This window comes from Oratosquilla oratoria, chromosome 31 (genome assembly GCF_046742065.1).
Source record: "Oratosquilla oratoria isolate Oo_2021 chromosome 31, ASM4674206v1, whole genome shotgun sequence".
In the NCBI taxonomy this organism is placed as follows: Eukaryota; Metazoa; Arthropoda; class Malacostraca; order Stomatopoda; family Squillidae; genus Oratosquilla; species Oratosquilla oratoria.
Genome location: NC_134807.1, coordinates 48,584,809 through 48,603,548, shown reverse-complemented (window position 1 = coordinate 48,603,548; position 18,740 = coordinate 48,584,809). Strand labels below are relative to the sequence as shown.

The window sequence follows — 18,740 nt, the reverse complement described above, 5'->3', positions numbered from 1 at the left end:
TAAATTCGTGTATCGTTTTTGCACACACCACATTTTCGTCAAACTTGTTCCATACGTCTGTTATCCTGTGGGGAAAGCTGTTCTTTTTCAGGTCTCTTCTATAACTTTTTTTTTTCTTTCTTTCCTTGTCCTCTTGTATCTCTACTATTCCATTTTATTAGATCCTTTATATCAATAATTTCCATGCCTTTCACGATTCTATGAATAGTTATGAAGTCTCCTCTCTCTCTTCTTTGCTCCAATGTCTGTAGTTCAAGCTTTGCCAGCCTCTCCTCATATGATATTTCTGAGTGTGTTGGTGCCAATTTCGTAATTGCTCTTTGTTTTCTTTCAAGTTTTGTTATACATTTTTTTTTTGTACTTGGTGACCACATCGTCGCTGCATACTCCAATCTTGGTCTTATCAAAGTGACTAGTATTTTCTTCACCATTTCTTCGTCCAGGTATGTAAATGCCACTTTGATTGTTCTTATTAAATTATAAGTTTCTACAATTTTTTTTTATATATTTTTCAGGTCCCAGGTCCGTCTCCTTTTCCACTTTTTTTTATTTCTTCCTCTCCCAGTTTATATGATCCCACTATTCTTTTTTTACTTCTTCCAAATTCCATTATACTACACTTCTTAATATTGAATTCCATCTCCCACTTCCTACTCCATTCCCATACTTTATTGAGATCACTCTGCAGCGACTCACAATCTTCTTCAGTGTTCACTTTTTTCAACAGTTTTGCATCGTCCGCAAAGAAGCTCATATAACTTTCAATTCCTTTATCCATATCATTAATATATATATAGCAAACATTATTGGGGCCAAAACTGTTCCTTGTGGAACTCCACTAATCACTTCATCCCAATTAGAGTGTTTGTCACTTATCACCATCCACTTCAGCAGTTTGCCCTGTATTCCTCCTGCAATTTCTAATTTCTTTGGCAATTTCTTGTGTGGCACTTTATCAAAAGCTTTCTTCAGGTCTAGAAAGGTACAATCAGCCCATCCATCTCTTTCTTGTATTATATCTATTAGTCTTGAATAGAAACACATCAAGTTTGTGACACATGATCTTCCTTATAATATTTTGTCAAGATTTTCCATTTTTTTTCTACTGCTTTCCTCCTTGTTTATCCTTTGCCAATCTGCTTTTTGGAAATATTTTCTCATTTTATAAAAAAAAAAATTCCATACATCAATCTTCCCTTTCTATATTGTTCGTTTTCTCCCATGTATTTTTCTTCATTTAGTTTCAGTTTAACCAATATGTGATCACTTTTACTTAGTGGTCTCATATATTCAATCTTGTTCAGGTTCTGGTGTGATTATTAGGTCTAGTTTCGATGCTTCTTCCTCGTTTCAATACTTCGTATTCTCTTGTATCCATTGTGTCATTGTATGTTCTATAAAATATCAAGTAGTACATTTCCCCTTCACTGTCATCTCTTCCCAGCAGATTTCTTTACAATTAAAGTTACACATTATAATTATTCTTCCTCCATCTTCCATTATCTTATTTAGTGTTATCCTTGTGTCTTCTAACACATTCTTGTGTTCTCTCTCTTCCCACGAAACCGTTTTAGGAGGCACATAATTTACCACAAACTTCCTGCTCTTCTTGTCCCTGTCCACTATGTCCATCATAATCATCTTCACTCTATTCTTTCCATATGTAACATTCCTCACATTTATATCCTTCATCAGGAACATAACTCCACCACCTTGTTTTACTTCTCTGTTTTTCAATAATTACTTACACACTGTTGGGTGGTAATGGACCTTTCAATTTTGTCTCTATTATTCTCATTATGTCAGGTTCATTTCCATAGAAATATCTATCTGCACTTTCCATTGATGTGCTTTTATCTATATTCCTATTTTTAATTTCCTTATTTGTTCGGCATCAGCTGTGTCGTCTGCACTTTGTTGTTTACACTCCTTCTGGCGTTTGAGGCATGTTCATCCCCTTCCTCATTTCCTTCCATTTTCTTCAATAATGCCTCCCCTTCGCCTTTTTTTACCTGCCCACTACACCACGAGCTTTCCCCTTCCCTACTAGTATAACACATGTCGTCGCTGAAATCCACGAAAGTTGCGTTTTTCCGGGGTTCCAATCTTCGCCGTCAATCCGAAGATGTGTGTGTGTGTGTGTGTGTGTGTGTGTGTGTGTGTGTGTGTGTGTGTGTGTGTGTGTGTGTGTGTGTGTGTGTGTGTGTGTGTGTGTGTGTGTGTGTGTGTGTGTGTGTGTGTGTGTGTGTGTGTGTGTGTGTGTGTGTGTGTGTGTGTGTGTGTGTGTGTGGTGTGTGTGTGTGCTGTGTGTGTGTATGTGTGTGTATATGCGTGTGTGTGTTTGTGTGTGTGTGTGTGTATGTATACACACTCACACACACACACACACACACACACATATATATATATATATATATATATATATATATATATATATATATATTATATATATATATATATATATATATATCGTATACTTAGGGCGCTGGTTCTCCTTGATACACACTGAGTTAAACACCACAGCATTTTCACATTTATTTATCTTCTTCTTAATATTTCCAATTTTTCTCACTATAGTTCTGACTTTGGGAGGGTGATCGAAAATCAATTGTCCAAAGCTCTCCATTTTGATAACAAATTCGACGTTTCGACTTCATGGAGTCATTTTCAAAATAATTATATTTATCACAATTGTGTTGTGATAAATGTAATTATTTTGAAAATGACTCCTTGAAGTCGAAACGTCAAATTTGTTATTAAATTGGAGAACTTTGGACAATTGATTTTCAATCACCCTCCCAAAGTTAGAACTATAGTGAGAAGAATTGAAAATATTAGGAAGAAGATAAATAATTGTGAAAATACTGTGGTGTTTAACTCAGTGTATATATATATATATATATATATATTATATGTGTGTGTATATATATACATATATATATGTATATATGTGTGTGTATATATATATACATGTATATATATATATATATATATATATATATATATATACATATCTCGCGCTTGTAAGTGACTTGACCCAAGGTGCGCATATTACCCTCTGTGACCCGACACGTGACTGCGCTAATGACGTCTGGACTGACCGTGTATCTTACTCCGTCGCAGTCCTTATCAAAATTGGCTCTCCTGAATTCCGGTACTAGAACGTTATTCGCACTATCTAATTCTTTCCATATCATATTAAATCATATTTCTTGATGATCACTAAAGCCTAGACTATCTCCCACTTTTACGTTTATCGTTAAGTGTTCATTATTGGTTAAAAGTAAATCCAGAGTACTGTCTCCCCTCGTAGGATTGGTAACCATTTGTTTTAGGAAATTGTCCTGCCTATAATCAAAATCTCACATTATCACAACATTTTTGTACTGGGACGCCCTACGAATTTCATGAATCAGGGGATCAGTCTGCTCAATACTGAGGTTAGGAGGTCTATATAGGACGCCAATAATAAGTTTCCTATTCTTGCCTAGAATCTCCACCCAAATAGATTCCTTAATCGAGTTGTAGGTAATACAATTTATTGAATTTTTAACGAAAAGTGCTACTCCTCCCCCACTCCTGCCAACCCTATCCTTGTGAAAAAGCTTATATTCCTCTATCTCGATTTCCGGGAGAAAATGTCTATTATTCAAACTGATCCATGATTCAGTAATAGCTATAATATCAAATCTCTCTGTGTATGCTTTACCTCGCAGCATATAAGTTTTATTTACTACGCTTCTGCTGTTTGTATAGTAAAAATTTAGTGTACCCTCCCTCCACCCAATTAGATGATTCTTTTCACAGTCCCTCTCTGAGCTGTTTCTATTACCTAAACTATATTCCGATACACCCCCCCCCCCGAAATTCTTTGGGTGACAAGTGCACCCCATCCCTTGTATATAGGTGATTCTTACGGTAAAAGCGATCCCAGTTGTCGATAAATGACCATCCATTGGCCTTACAATGATTTGCCAGTTTACAATTCATTGCAATAGCCCTGGGATGCCACATGTCTCCAACTCTACGCCTCAGAATGATTACACACACAACAGGAACCCCTCTCTTATCCCTAATCTTATCTTGTACATCCCGGAACCGCGCAAATAATTCCTTACTCCTTAACTTACCTATGTCATTCCCTCCTGCACCCAAGCAAACAATGGGTTTCTCACTTCCTCCAACTATAAACTCTTCGATCCTGTCCCTAACTTCACCTATCCCCGCCCCAGGGAAACACACCTGGGTCATATGCTTCATATCTTTGTCGCTGAAGGCCCTATCTAAATACCTCACCTTGCTATCCCCTGCTTTCAAAATATTACCAGTGGATAGGGATCTAGCGACTGCCCTTTCCTTCTTCTCTTGTGTCTTCTTCGTTTCTTCTTCTTGTAGAACCGCGAGCGCTTGAAAAGAGTTTCTGCGTTCAAGCGGGCTTGGTGAGGGCTTTTTACCACATCTCTGTTTTCCTGTCACCATTTTCCATCCAGGCTCCAAACATGGTTTGTCGTCCGTGTTTTGGGCCTTTGAGCGAAAAACTCGATTCTTTTTTATAAGGCCCTCAAGAGTCTCCTCTAAGCCTACAATTCTACTACGTAGAGATTGTACCTCTTCGGCGCTGATCATTGAGTTAATATGTATACCCTTGTTGGGCTCGGTAGTGGGTGGTGGGGTGGGAGGGCGAATCACAGACATACTGTATGTACATGGCAACCATATTTGGCATCTATGGTGGGGACTGGCTTGTAACCTGTCCCTGTAAAAATTACCAAGCCCACTGTCCGGGTTGCCGGGGTATTGAAACTGAGACACAAACATGTTAAACCAGGCCCAGGATGGGCACATGAAAAATTCTTTCTCTCCCCCAGGACAATCATCTACTGTTTATAACGGCAGAGCTCAGAAAGGTTAGGTTATACGCAGTGGCTCTTCCAGGGGTGGAAAGACCAGGCAGTGGCAAGTCAATAGTGGTTACACCTATTTCTAGTGGAATCGAACATATGGGACGCACCTCTTCGGGAGTAGATGTAGGCATATGTAGCTGACTACAGCACTTCATTGTAAAAGTTACTTCAGTTGATGAGCGTATGATGCTGGTGAGGCTGAAGCACACCTTAGGCTTCATTTTTCTTATTGCAGTATATGCTCCTATCAAGGCATATGAGCTTAAAGAGAAGGAATTTTCTATGATAAGCATGAATTTATGGTTAACCAGTGCCTGCCACGAGACACACTTATTGTTTTGGACGATTTCAATGACTGGCACCGACAAAGCTGGCTATGAAGTAAGCATTTCCCCCATGATTCTGGAACCAGGAACATTAATAGTTCTCTCCTCAACTTTTCAAAGTCCAGAAGGCTGAAGAATGGCGGTTCCTGGTTCCAGAGAGGAGAGCCAGACCGATGGACATGGTATAGTATTGTCGGAAGATTGGACAAGGAGATCGGTCACACACTTGTTAGTACTCGTTGGAAGATCCTACAAAACTACATGGTTTATCGGAGTACTGAATTCTTTGAGACTGATCATAGACTTATGGTCGTAACACTCAAACTGTGTATCAAAGCCAGTAGAATCCAGATATGTAACCCACTTGGATTTCATCTGGAGAAGCTCAGGAATTATGTACGTGCCCAGGAGTATGCGGTAGCAATCTTGAATTAGTTTGAAATACATGCCATTCTTGAGGGCTCTGAAGAACTGTGGGACACCTTTAAACGCAAAACTCTGAAAGCTGCCGAGGAGTGTGTTGGAGAGCGCCCAAGGTCAATGAGTGGAGTGGTGTCGCGGAGACATTCCAGAGTTTACAGTTGAGCCCTGTTATCAGAATGGCTGGGGACCTGGACCAATACAGGACTCATAAACGGCGGACTATATCTCTCATAAAGACAGATAAGGAAAGGTAGTCAGGATGTCCAGGACTGTTTTAATATACATTACCTTAGGCCTGCTTACCGAGCCCTGGAGAAACTCCGCTCCAAATCCGTAAACGAGAGGAGCACAATCAGAACAGCTGATGGCGAGATAGTGTAAGGCGTAGAGGGGTATAGCCCCTTTGCCGAATACTTTGAGCATTTGATTATGGGTGACCCTTCAAGCGGACGGTTTTCCCTCGATGATGTTTGGGTGGCGGTTACCAATCCACCGATAGACGAATCTCCACCCTCTTTGACATAGGTCAAAGAGGCTATAAGTTGAAGGGTAGAAAGTCAATTGTCATCTGCAACATTCGTGCGGAGTTGCTGAAAGCTGGAGGTGAAACCATAATCTGTGGTTTGCATGTGGTAATGTCTACTAACCGGCAGTCCTTTACCATTCCGTCTGACTAGAAAAACTGTCTGGTTGTCCCTATCTGGAAGGGGAAAGAGGACCGAGAGGACTGCAATAATTACCACGGTATTACACTGCCCAGTGTCCCAGGTAAAGTGCTTGCCACTCTGTTGCTGACATGGGTTCGTTCACATCTGCTAAAGTTTCAGAGGCCTGAACATTCTGGTTTCACGCCAGATAAGTTAACAGCTGGTCAGATCCAAGCAATTCATATTCTTCTGGATTGCCGACGTGAATTTCAACAGGAGTTTCATGCAGCTTATGCTGATCTCAAGAAGGCGTTTGACTCAGTGCATCATGAGGTGCTCTATGATCGTCTGTGGGACCGTGGGATTCCTGCGAGAATGTCTAAATTATACTCTAGGACAAAGAGTGCCATAAATTGTGGAGGAGGCATATCCAATTTCTTTCCTGTTAATTTAGGAGTGAGGCAACACTTATCAAATAATACATGAACTGGGCATTGGACAGAGTTGTCGATTAATGTTGCCGTGGATCATCTACTTACAATACAAAGGTCAGTTACCTTGTCTTTACTGATGGTGCTATCTTTCTTGTGGAGTCGTTGGAGGTCCTGGTTGCACCCCTTGAATCACTGTACAGGGAGTAAAGACCATTTGGATTTCAGGTCTCCTGGACCAAGAGTTTGGGGACTTACTGGATGACACAGTTCAGTCTGTCAATGCATGTGGCGAGGACAATGAGGTCTTAAAAAGACTCACATAACTTGCTAGAGTAGTGCATAACAACGGTAGCTCATGTCAGGATGTCCTTCGAAGGATTAGCATTAGCCATGGTACTAATGACATACTCAACCAGAATATATACGTTGTCGATATTCATATGCTCCTTGTCCTGCTGTACGGCTGTAAAACATGGACAATGAATATTGACTTGAGGAGGTGTATCGATGTCTTTGGTACCAAGTGCCACAATAGAATCATAGAATCATAGGCTATCGATAGAATAACTTTGTATCAAACAAGAGATTGTTCTGTGAGACTCATTCTAGGTCAGTTACCAGCATAATTCGTGAATGTCAACTCCGGCTATATGGGTATGTGGCACGTTTCCCTGATGTTCATCCCACTCACAGGGTTGTCTCCACAAGAGACAACCCTCGATGGAGGAGATGAAGGAGACGCCCACAGAACTCACGGCTGGAGCAAGTTGATCAAATATGTCTCGAGCTGTTTGGAGTGGGAAGAGTGGCTGCATGAGAACTTGCTCGGAAAGGCAGTGAAAACTGGCGCCGGCGTGTGAGTGAAACAACGCGATCCTTGGCCTAGGCTCCGAATTGATGGTGATGATGACTCACCCCCACTCACTCTCCTCACTTCCTTTCAAAACATTATTTCTTATTCTTTCCAAATCTTTATGACATACTCCTAACCCATTTTACATCTGTTCTTCTCTTTGCTTCCTTCACTTTACGTTTTGTTCCTACTCTCTTCCTCCTGAACACATCATATGCTTCTCTAATCCTGCTTTGCAACCAACCCACGTATGCTCACTTTTTCTCTTCTACTACCCCTTCACCTCTTCGTCTCACTACTCACCACCATTATTTTTATTTCCTTCCATCCTCCTCGTCCCACATACCATCTTTGCACACTTTGTCACATCCTTCTTGAAACACACCCATTCTTCTTCTACTCCTAATCCCTCTCTCTCTCACCACCTCCCATACATTCTCATTTTCTCATGTTATTCCTTCCCCTTCTGTTACCAGGCTATTTCATTCTTATTTTAGGGTTAAAATCTATTTCGCTTAATCATATTCTTTCCATATCGGGTATTATTTCTGATTTTCCTCTGGCTACCACCATGCTATTTTACTTATTTCCGTGTCATCCCCTGGATAGCAAAGGGGTTGAACTGTAATAAACAAGAGTTAACTGTAATCCTTACTAAGTAATTTTATTCCAGTTTCTCCTGTGAATCTGTCTCTTTTGAAATATCTGATGCGTGCGTACTTACATCACTATTCAGTTTGGCAACTTGATTTATTTCATCCTGCGATGCCTCAGAGCCCATCCTACTCGTCCTTGGTGGAATAAGCGCTTCCTCTGAAACAAGGATTTTTTATATATGTATACATTTATATAAACATGCATATATATCACACGTATTATGTAATAGTATGTAGTATATATTCTTAGATAATATACCATTGTATCCCAGACAAAGTGTTTTAAAAACGCAGTTGTATATACTATGTCGTGTATATAATTTTAAATGTCGAATCTAGAGGCAACTGATCAACAAAGTAGTTCTTAGATGCTACTGTTATTACACATTCGGGAGACCTAACAATCATGCATGGCATGTCTAAAGCCAAAAAAATATATATATCCTTTCTTCAGCGGCCCGTATTCACTGCTACATTAAGGCCTGACACTAAACTAAGAATTACCATTCTTTTAACCTGACAAACACCCATTATTTTCTGGATAATTAAAAGAGTACTAACATACTTCTGATATTTGTGAAGCCACAAAAAATAATTATGAAATTCCGTAGTATAGAGAAAATTCAGAGAAGAAAAAAGTAGAAGAAATAAAATACAGTTTCAAAGTGAATGACACAAATGCATACAGAATTATATTAGTCATGTTGAAAATCAACGGTTATCTAATGAAAAAGTCCATATATTATGTTCTGTTGAGATCAAGCTTAGTGAATATGTTTTTGTTCAAGTGAGTGAAGGAAACTACAGTTGGTAGAGAAAGTAGGAGTGGTGACAGTAGTGAATAAAATCATAAAAGTGGACGAGATGATACCGGGAGTAGGTAAGACCGAGTTAATGAATGAAAGAATAATAATAGAGGGAAACCGTAGGGAAGACTGTGCCACAAAAAAAAAGAACATGCAGCGAGGCATTATACAGATGGGATATTTTACCAAAGAAGGGTTGAATAGGGAGGAATGGAAAACATGTGGAAGTGAAGAATTATGGAATAATATACATAAGAACATAAGAATGAAGGAGACTACAAGAGACCATAAGACCTACACTGGTCAGTTTCATGTCCGTTAACATCTGTCATCCTCATCCATAAAGTTGTCTAACCGTTTCTTAAAACAACTAATAGTTTCAGCGTTCACTACAAGGTTACTAAGTCTTGTAAGAGGCCGGTAGATTGTGGTAGACATTTAGGTAGATAGAGGGGAGGAAAAGAATTTAAAATTTATTACCTGGATGTTTTGAAACAGTGGCCGAGAGGAAGTTGCAGAATTGCATATTCTCGCTTGCCTCGCTTGCCGTCCGATGTTTTGTAAACATAGGCTAGGGTATCGATAGAAGTGATGATATGACGAAATGTAAACATTTAAGCCACGTTCCGCTTGCGACAGAATTGATTGAGTAAACAGTATTGCTTAAGACAGTATAACAATCTTTCTGATTGGAGAAAAGGGTGGAGGAGGAGAGAAATTATTGGTGCACGGAGGTAAAGTCACGCCCTTAAAGGTGGCACTTATTTGTAACGTTCAAAGTTATTGGATGAATTAAATAGTGACGTCAAAGCAGACTTGGCTTGGTGGGTGTACAAGGATCCCAAGTGGGAGTCCCTCGGTGTAGCTTGAATAACCAAGTGTAATTACTCAAGAGGAAAAAAAGAAAAATATATCTCCGTTTTAATTCATCCCATCAAGAAACTTTAATAACTGGTTATATAAGGTTTGCTGGAAACATACTTAAGAGAAGGAAGTGGCATGGGGCCTACAGATGAATAACATAAGTGATTAAGGTGTTAGTTGCAGATGAGCTAACAGTGGCGGCAGCTAGGGATGAACCTCCTCCGAAGTGATTAAACGAACTCCTCCGAAGAGAATACAAGACTAGTGCATGCAGCAAACTACATGACTGAGTGATAAATCCGAGGAATCTTCATACTACGAGTGGAACAAGACGATCTCCAACGAAGATTGATGAAGTACGACGAAGCTGAAGTACATAAGGAAGACTAACTGTAGTGGCAGTGGAGCTAACAGTCTATTCCATTCGTTGACCACCGTATTAGGAAACCAATTCTTGCCTATTTCCTTCTTAAATCTAAATTTGTCCAGTTTAAATCCAATACTGCAAGTCCTGCCTTGTTGTCTTAATATGGTTACCTTGTTTGCGTCCTTCACTCACTTGATCCACTTAAACACCTCTATTAGATCACCCCGCACTCTGGGCATTTCCAGAGAGTGTAAGTTAAGGTGCCCAAGCCTCTCTTCGAACGGTAAATTCCTGAGCCTGTGTATCATTTTGTTAATTCTCCTCTGTACTGATTCTAGTGAAGTGATGTCCATTCTATAGGATGGATACCAAAACTGTACCGCATAGTCAAGGATGGGTATAACTAAAGCTAGAGTTTGATAATTACCTCTACAGTTCTATTCGTAACCGTCGTAGCAATGAAACCTAATGCTCTGTTAGTTTTATTCCTGGCACTAATACATAGTTTCTTGGATTTAAGGTCAGGACTCACTAGAACTTCCAAATCTCTCTCGCACTCTGTTTTGTCTAAAAACGTGTTATCTAAGTTATATCTATCTATGGGGTTGTGTAGCCCTACGTTTAACACGCTGCACTTTGAGATATTGAAGTCCATTTGCCATTTCACAGACCATGTGAACAATTTGTTATGATCATCCTGCAGAATCTCGGCGTCGTCTTCTGACCTAAGTAGGCATAGTATTTTAGTGTTGTCCGCAAACTTACTAACATCACTATTATTCCCATTGTCCAAGTCATTTATGTTCATAATGAATAATAAAGGACCCAAAACCGAGCCATGGGGGACCCCACTAGAAACACTCCACCTGGATTTTACACCATTTATGGTGACCCGCTGTTTTCTGTTACTAATCCAGGCTCTAATCCATTCTAATACTTTTCCTCCTATGTCATTATGACATGGGCTTTGATTTTATTTAGTAGTCTATGGTGGGACACCTTGTCGAACGCTTTGCTAACAACGTAACTATCATTGTTATCTGACGCCTTATATACCTTAGTGTAGAAAGATAGATTAGTCACACATGAGTTACCCTTGGAGGAACCATGCTGTGTGTCACGAATCAAATTTTCTCTCGATGTGTTCTCTGAGTCTATTAACTATTACTGATTGGCCTGTAGTTGCATATAGACGATTTATCTCCCTTTTTGAAAACAGGAACAACGTTTGCCTGCCCCTCCCCCCCAAAGCATTAGGCACAAAACCAGTGTCTACCGACTTATCAAAATTAGATTTTTCTGTTAACTGGTCGCAGATTTCAAATTTACACTCTTTAAGCACTCTCGCAAATTTTTCGTCTGGACCCGGGGATTTTGTAGCTTTAAGTCTTTCAATCTGCTTGACTACTAATGCTGATATTAGATAGTCTACTTTCTTCATCTCCACTGAAAATCGGATCGCAGTCATGTACCTTACTTAACCTCTTCTTAAAAAACACCGAGAGAAAATGTTTGTTAAATGCCTCACTCATTTTTCCTTTGATTCTATCGTGACATTTTCGTCATTTTGAATTGGGCCTATCCTTTTTTTTTTTTTTTTTCTGTAGAGATGAAAGAAACCCTTTGAGTTTGATCTCGCTTGTCTGGCAACCTTAATTTCATAACAACGTTTTGCTGTGCGAGTATTCTTTTTAACCAGGCTCGCCATATCGTTATATTTGGATCTAATGTGCGTTTCCCCGTGTTTTTTTTTTTTTTTTCAGCAAAGTCCTCTTTTTATTCCGATCTCATGTTTCAGCCCGTCCGTCATAGGAATCTGATGTGAATGAGTCCGTAAAATATCAACAGCCTATGGATAATAATGATAATGTTTTCCTTGATAATTAGTATATAGTAGATCCAACTTTGCTCAAACTAAACAGAACTGTAACATGTTTGGAAAAAACGAACTGGGAATTTTCGGGGATACTGAAGAAATAAAGAATCATCCTAAAATTTTGCAACTCGCAGGAATAAGTGGAAGAGAATCTTAAAAAGGGACTGGTTTATCAGAAGATGAAAGGCAGCAAAAAAAAGAAAATAGAGCGGTAAGGTAAGTGGAAGGCGGAGAAAGAGAAGAACAATAAAGACAAAATAAGAACACAAAAAAAAAACAGAAATAAATATAATGTAATTAAAATATGAGAAGAAAGGTACTTTGAAAGGAATGAAATTGAGAGGATTCATAAATGGTAAGCTGAAACACAGAGAAGGAATCTCCAAACTGAAAGTGGATGTTATAGTGTGTGAAGCTTAAAACCAAAGTAATTAGCAAAAAGTTTCCAATAGGTATACACCAAGAAAAAGGACTTGAGAGGATTTAAATTGAATGATATCAAAATAAAAGTGCTAAATTTATATACATTACTTGAGAACTTGAATGTAAGAAAGACCTCGTGACCATAGAGTAGTTGGTGGAACCAATGTATCTACTGATCATAATCTAATAAATCAATTAAACGAAGCCTCTGCGTGCACTTGATACAAGCCTTTAACATTTCAAAGATAATTGATAACATCAAAATTAAAAATATTTTCTCATTAATTAGTAATAGAAAGAAAAATAATTACCTCATGCTGTTAGGGCGCAGATTTACCCTAGAATTAGGAAGAAACAATTTTGCCAATCGCATCGTCAATGAATGGACAAAATTTACAGCCGAAGGAATTGAATGAAATACAGTTCCGTGTTAAATCACTTGAATAAACACCTATTTTTTTTTTTACCTTGTTATGTATTGGGAATTACTCCTGACAGAGGTGTTTTTGGTGATGATGAGCAACTACCATCAATTAGTTAAGTCATCTTTAGTTACTATTCTATTAGTCCTCACCAAGGAGGTAGTCATGTAAAAATGCACGTACTCACTCCCACCCATTTCATTCCCACCCATTCCACTCCCATCCACCACACTTTCCTCCCTCTCATCTTAGCTCTTCGTGGATGACGGGTCATCCCTGTATCGCACGCACTACCTTGGGGCAGGAGCAATGTAGTAAGACATCAGCGGCAATGACGCTTCATTTGATCGGCGATCCCCTCCCCCTCTCCGTCCCCTCATGGAAAAAAAAAGAAGAAGAAGAAGAAGAAGAAGAAGAAGAAGAAGAAGAAGAAGAAGAAGAAGAAGAAGAAGAAGAAGAAGAAGAAGAAGAAGAAGAAGAAGAAGAAGAAGAAGAAGAAGAAGAAGAAGAAGAAGAAGAAGAAGAAGAAGAAGAAGAAGACGGGGAGAAATCCCTTTGGGCTGCATCAAAATATCATTCACACATCACCACTCCCTATCCCCCCATCCCCCGTCTCCTCCTTTCCTTGCATCACAGTATCATCTATACACAGCCATTCTCCACTCACCACTATCTCCTGCCTTCTCCCTTCTTTGTTCTACAGACATTCCCCTCTTGCTCAACACCCCTTTCACCCCATCCATCCATCTCATCCTAGATGATTCCCTCAAGAACACTTCATCTACCTTTGCCTTCTACACTCCTTTTACTAATATATCTTCACTCATTCTTCCCACGTGTTCAAACCATCCCAATAATATTTCATCAGCCTTATCTGCGGGACTTCACGGTTGGATACGGTAGGTGGCGGTTGCTTGGATATGCTCTGCTAGTGAGCCCCGTTTTTCGCAAGATATACGGTGTTCCTATTATTCGGAGTTGGCCGAAGGCCGTGTTAAAACTCAGTGCATCGTGCAGTGTTATCAGTGAACTTGATTATTGTGGAACTTGGCCGAAATAGTGATTTATACTCGGAAGGGCCTCCCCGATCGAATTCCTCACATCTGCGCATGCGCAGTGCGAGGTGTTTGACGCAAGTACCCACATCATGGCTACATCACTCACCTGGTAAAACTGCTCAAGTTACAAACGCTGCAGACTTGCCTCGTAAAATGGAATACACAGGTCCCGGCTTCCTTGCAAATATTGAGGCGGATCTTGCATTAAGCGATGATGACGACCTGTCACTGAAAAACTGGCCTCGTCTTGGTTATCACGATCACCAACAAATGGCACCTGTCAGTCCATCCCCCCAGCCTATGGACTTTACCAATGCTTCCGCAAAGTGTCGCATGGATAACGATTCCGATGCCAATAGCAAAGTGTCATCTCCCGCTGCCAAGGCCACCAAGAGTGACAAGACTCTGCCTCTACGAGACACTACTACACCCATTCCATCACGACCTGCTACGCAGAATGCACCTTCCCACCTTCACCTACTTCCCTTGCCTTTGCCCCCCGTTCTGAGTATGTCAAACTGCTATTCAGAGGGAACCCAGGAGTTAATGAGAAACTACGATGGCTTTCCGAAGTCGTAAGAATGTTCAGTCTTAATCGAGAACTAGCCAAGGTCAAAATGTCAGCTGTCACATCTAGTTATGTCTACATATCGAGACGACGACAGGACATCATAGATGAGGTCAAGGATGGGGAGATTTTGTCGTTACCTTTTGATATACAAGATTCTGTAGATAGACCGCGCAAGTTCCCCACATATCTCATCACTCAATATCCTGTTGATGTTGATCCATCTTTAGCTAAGGAACTAACAGGAGTATATTCTGTACGCCACTTTCTACAGAATAAGGTGCCCATCAACAGACTTGTAATTACGTGGAGCCTACCTCTGCCTCGACATCATCGACAGACTCACCAAAACCACCTACACCAGACAAATCTCAATGGAAATACCCGCGGTGCCAAATGCTCGGGGTTAATGTGTGGCATGGATGTGCTAAACGAGAACGCTTGGCTCCGAGTACGCAAACTCCAGTCCCAGTGATGCCTACTCCAGCTTACCAACGCACGCGAATCAGTAACCCCCCAAAGTATTCTCACAACTACGTCTCCTTCGTATCTGCACACCTCCCCAAGTTTAATGTTGAATCTCCTGAAAAGCTTTACAACTATCTTGTCACCTGAACACACAACTTTTTCGATCGTTATACACGGAGGCCAAACATCAAACGCCAGACGAGAGTGCAGCCTTGGATGCTCAACGACCGTATACTAGTAGCAGAAAGACAGGCAGAGGTAGACGACCTTTCATATCAGAGATCTCCAACTCCGACACTTAACGACAATACCAAGAATAAAATTCTGCCTTGGTAACCATACAACAGTGTGCACACACTGACGCCTGGAACGAATTCACTAATGGCATCAACCAACAGACGAGCGTGGGAACAATGTGGAGACTTATTACCAAGGTGATCCGAAAGAAGACCCCAATTGACCTTCACCATAGTCCATCTCATTACGCACAGGCCCTCATGGAGGCTTGGTCTGAACAATCCAGTGTCGGTAATCTCCCAGCGCATATTAGGGAGTCCCTCTCCACTCATTCGATACATCGCACTCTTCGTCTGTCCGCAGCTCTGCTAGAATCAGATGAGGAGAACAATATACCCATAAATAAAGCCGAATTATGCCATGCTCTTGCCAGTAATAGGCCGACAGCTCCGGGTGATGATGGTATTACATACTCAGTCCTCCGCCTTCTCCTGAAAGTACCAGGTGACCCCCTCCTCCGTCTCTATAATCTCTGCCTACGATATGGATATGTTCCACAAGCCTGGACGACTAGTCTCATAGTTCCCATTCTTAAACCCGGTTCCGACAAATTCCGACCCATTTCCCTCACGTTGTGCTTCAGCAAAGTGCTGGAGCGTATTCTTCTCAACCGCCTCATGTTCCGCCTCCACGACAAACTCTACACTAGGCTTTATGGCTTTCTGCCCCACCGCAGCACGCATAACTGTCTCTTTGAATTATACACCCGCCTCTCCCCTACCAGTATTGTGGTCTTTCTAGATCTTAAAAGCACATTTGACATTGCAAACAAGAACATCATCCTCGATCAGCTTGTAAATTTTGGCATCAAGGGGAATCTCTTGAGATGGGTGCAAGGATACCTGAGCAACAGGTCGTCTCGTGTACTCTTTAAAGGGGCTATTAATGCCACCAGGAGATTTTACCTTGGCACCCCACAGGGAGGTGTCCTCAGTCCATTTTATTCAATGTCCTCATGCATCGCCTTCTTTCTCTATTCCCCGATGTCCCAGGTACCCAAGTTACATGTTATGCAGACGACATATGCATTCATTCAACCTCCTCTGAAGAACTTCAGCACTTTCTCCACTCGTTTTGTGAACACTCATCTTCATGTGGTCTCATTATCTCCCCGTAAAAGTGCAGGATCTTCTCTCCCCGTAAGCCACGAACACTCTTTGCTTTCCTAGTAGTACCAGCGTTATACCACTCTGCACGCAGTATACCTACCTGGGAGCGCCCGTCCGCGTCACCCCCTCCACCCCCGTACGGCAGCGTATTCATCCACTTGTTAATGACGTATTGACTCGACTACAACAACGCTTACACCCCTTCAGTGGCTTACCAACAACGCTGCTGGGATCTCCATAACAGTAGCAAGAAATACATACGTGGCATTTATCCGCTCAGTCATCGATTATCTCTCTCCTGCCTTATGTCAATTAACTAAATCATCATTGGACCCCCTTGATAAGTTTCAATTTAAAGCTATGCGGCTCATACTGGGTTGCCCAATCTCTACTCGGGTTGCCAATATGCTACAGGAATTACATCTATCCCCTCTGGCGGAACGAATACACGCTAACGTAACATATTTCACTGTTAAATGCTTACACACCCCACAGATTACCCCCCACTACTCGAATGTCATCAGAACGTCTCTCGACCCTACCGCACCTCGGCCCCGACTCCAACCTGGTGGTTGCGCCCTTATTAGAGCCATTTGCACAAACCTACGGAGTATAGGATTTCATATTCCTAGACAGGAAATTGTTCACCCCTGGAGGGTTCCGCTCCCCGCTGTCACCTATACACCAACCTGCAAGAGTGACCTGCCCCTACTACAGAAGCAACTAGCTCTAGAAACCATCGCCAAAGGGACCTCTTCCCTCCCAGCTGTCCATACAATATACACAGACGGGTCGCTGTAACCGGAATGAAACACGGGCTGTGCCATCTACTCGCCTAGTATGGCTCCACCCCATGGAGGCTGGACTGGATGCCGACTACCAGATTTTCTTAGCTCAACTTCCAACGGGCTCCACGGACTCCTGGATGCTGTCAATCTACTGTTACGTATTGGTAGTAATGTCCTGATTATCTGTGACTCTCAGTCTGCTCTCCGTGCCTTGTCTTCCCAAAAATCAGAATCCCAAAACCTAGTAACTCACATTCTATTTCAGCTAGCCACAGCCCTTGAGCACTCCCTTGTTATACACTTCCTGTGAATCCCTTCTCACGTAGGAATAATTAGCAACGAGACGGTGGACCTACTCGCCAAGGCAGCCTGCGAGCAGTCCTCACTTGCAGCTGACGCTTCACCTAGTTCCCTCTCATTCTACAGACGCAAGATACGTGCTGCAGCTCATTTGCCTATCGTTCACCGGAGGAATATCGAGCGACCTTCGAGTGTGACCATTCAGCACTATGATCACTTTGACAATCGCCCCCACAAGTATCGCCGCCGAGGACTCTTAGTTAGAAGACATAATGTGGTATCTGCTCGACTTAGATTAGGCTGCAGACCAGTTTGGCAGGTGAGCGAGACAAGAGACATGACTCAATTTTCTTCCTGTAAACTGTGTGACTTGCCCAATGCAAACAACCTTCAGCATTATTGCCTTGAATGCCCTGCATTAACAGATTTAATTCCCTATAGGGGGTCTGTCATTGATGTATGTAAATACTTGCTTGCCGACGACCATTTAGAAACACTGCTCTAACGTCACCCACACTTTGGTGGATGCTAGCTATCGTTGTTAACGACGTAATAATTCTGATGTATGATCTTGTCCACGACTGTTTCAATATGTCAGTGTCCCTTATATCATAACTGTAATATTGTTCATACTTTTGTTTTGTATACACTGTTGACTGTGATATTATTAACACTGCTGTTTTATACATGCTGCTGTTGCCCCTGATTGTATCACCATGTCCTCCACCACTGTGTCCCAACATCTGGAAATTTGTACTTGTCTACAAATTGCCCCCTCAGTCGAACAGCGTGTCCTGTGAGTCATGATGCTCAAGTAAATAGTTAATTTGATATGTACTAGGCTTGCCGCTCTTTGAGCGTAATAAAATGATAAAAATATCCAAATATTCCTCTGAACATATCCTCAAGCCTCGAAGATAAAAACCTATGGCAATTTCCATTTTGGTTTTCTTATCCGTAGCATAGTAAAAATGTACATAATCATTATTATTTGTCTTTTTCCTAAAACCTTTAAACTTTATATTGTTTCCGTCTCTTATTAAAATGGTATTAAGGTAAGGTAACACATTATTAGTTTCATATTCTTCTGTAAACTTGATACTATCTTCTACAAGATATAACTGCTTTAAAATTTTACTCAAATCTAATCT

At 41.1% G+C, this 18,740-nt stretch overlaps 1 protein-coding gene across 1 annotated transcript in view; it reads right to left on the bottom strand.

The window, feature by feature from the left end:
- The window catches only part of LOC143041548 (allantoicase-like), a gene marked incomplete at its 5' end in the record, with an annotated part of 130,139 nt that overhangs the window by 82,908 nt on the left and 28,491 nt on the right, over positions 1 to 18,740 (bottom strand). The window contains 1 exon segment of the mRNA XM_076213547.1: positions 8,312 to 8,400. Within this exon segment, the coding sequence (XP_076069662.1) occupies positions 8,312 to 8,400 (89 nt within the window).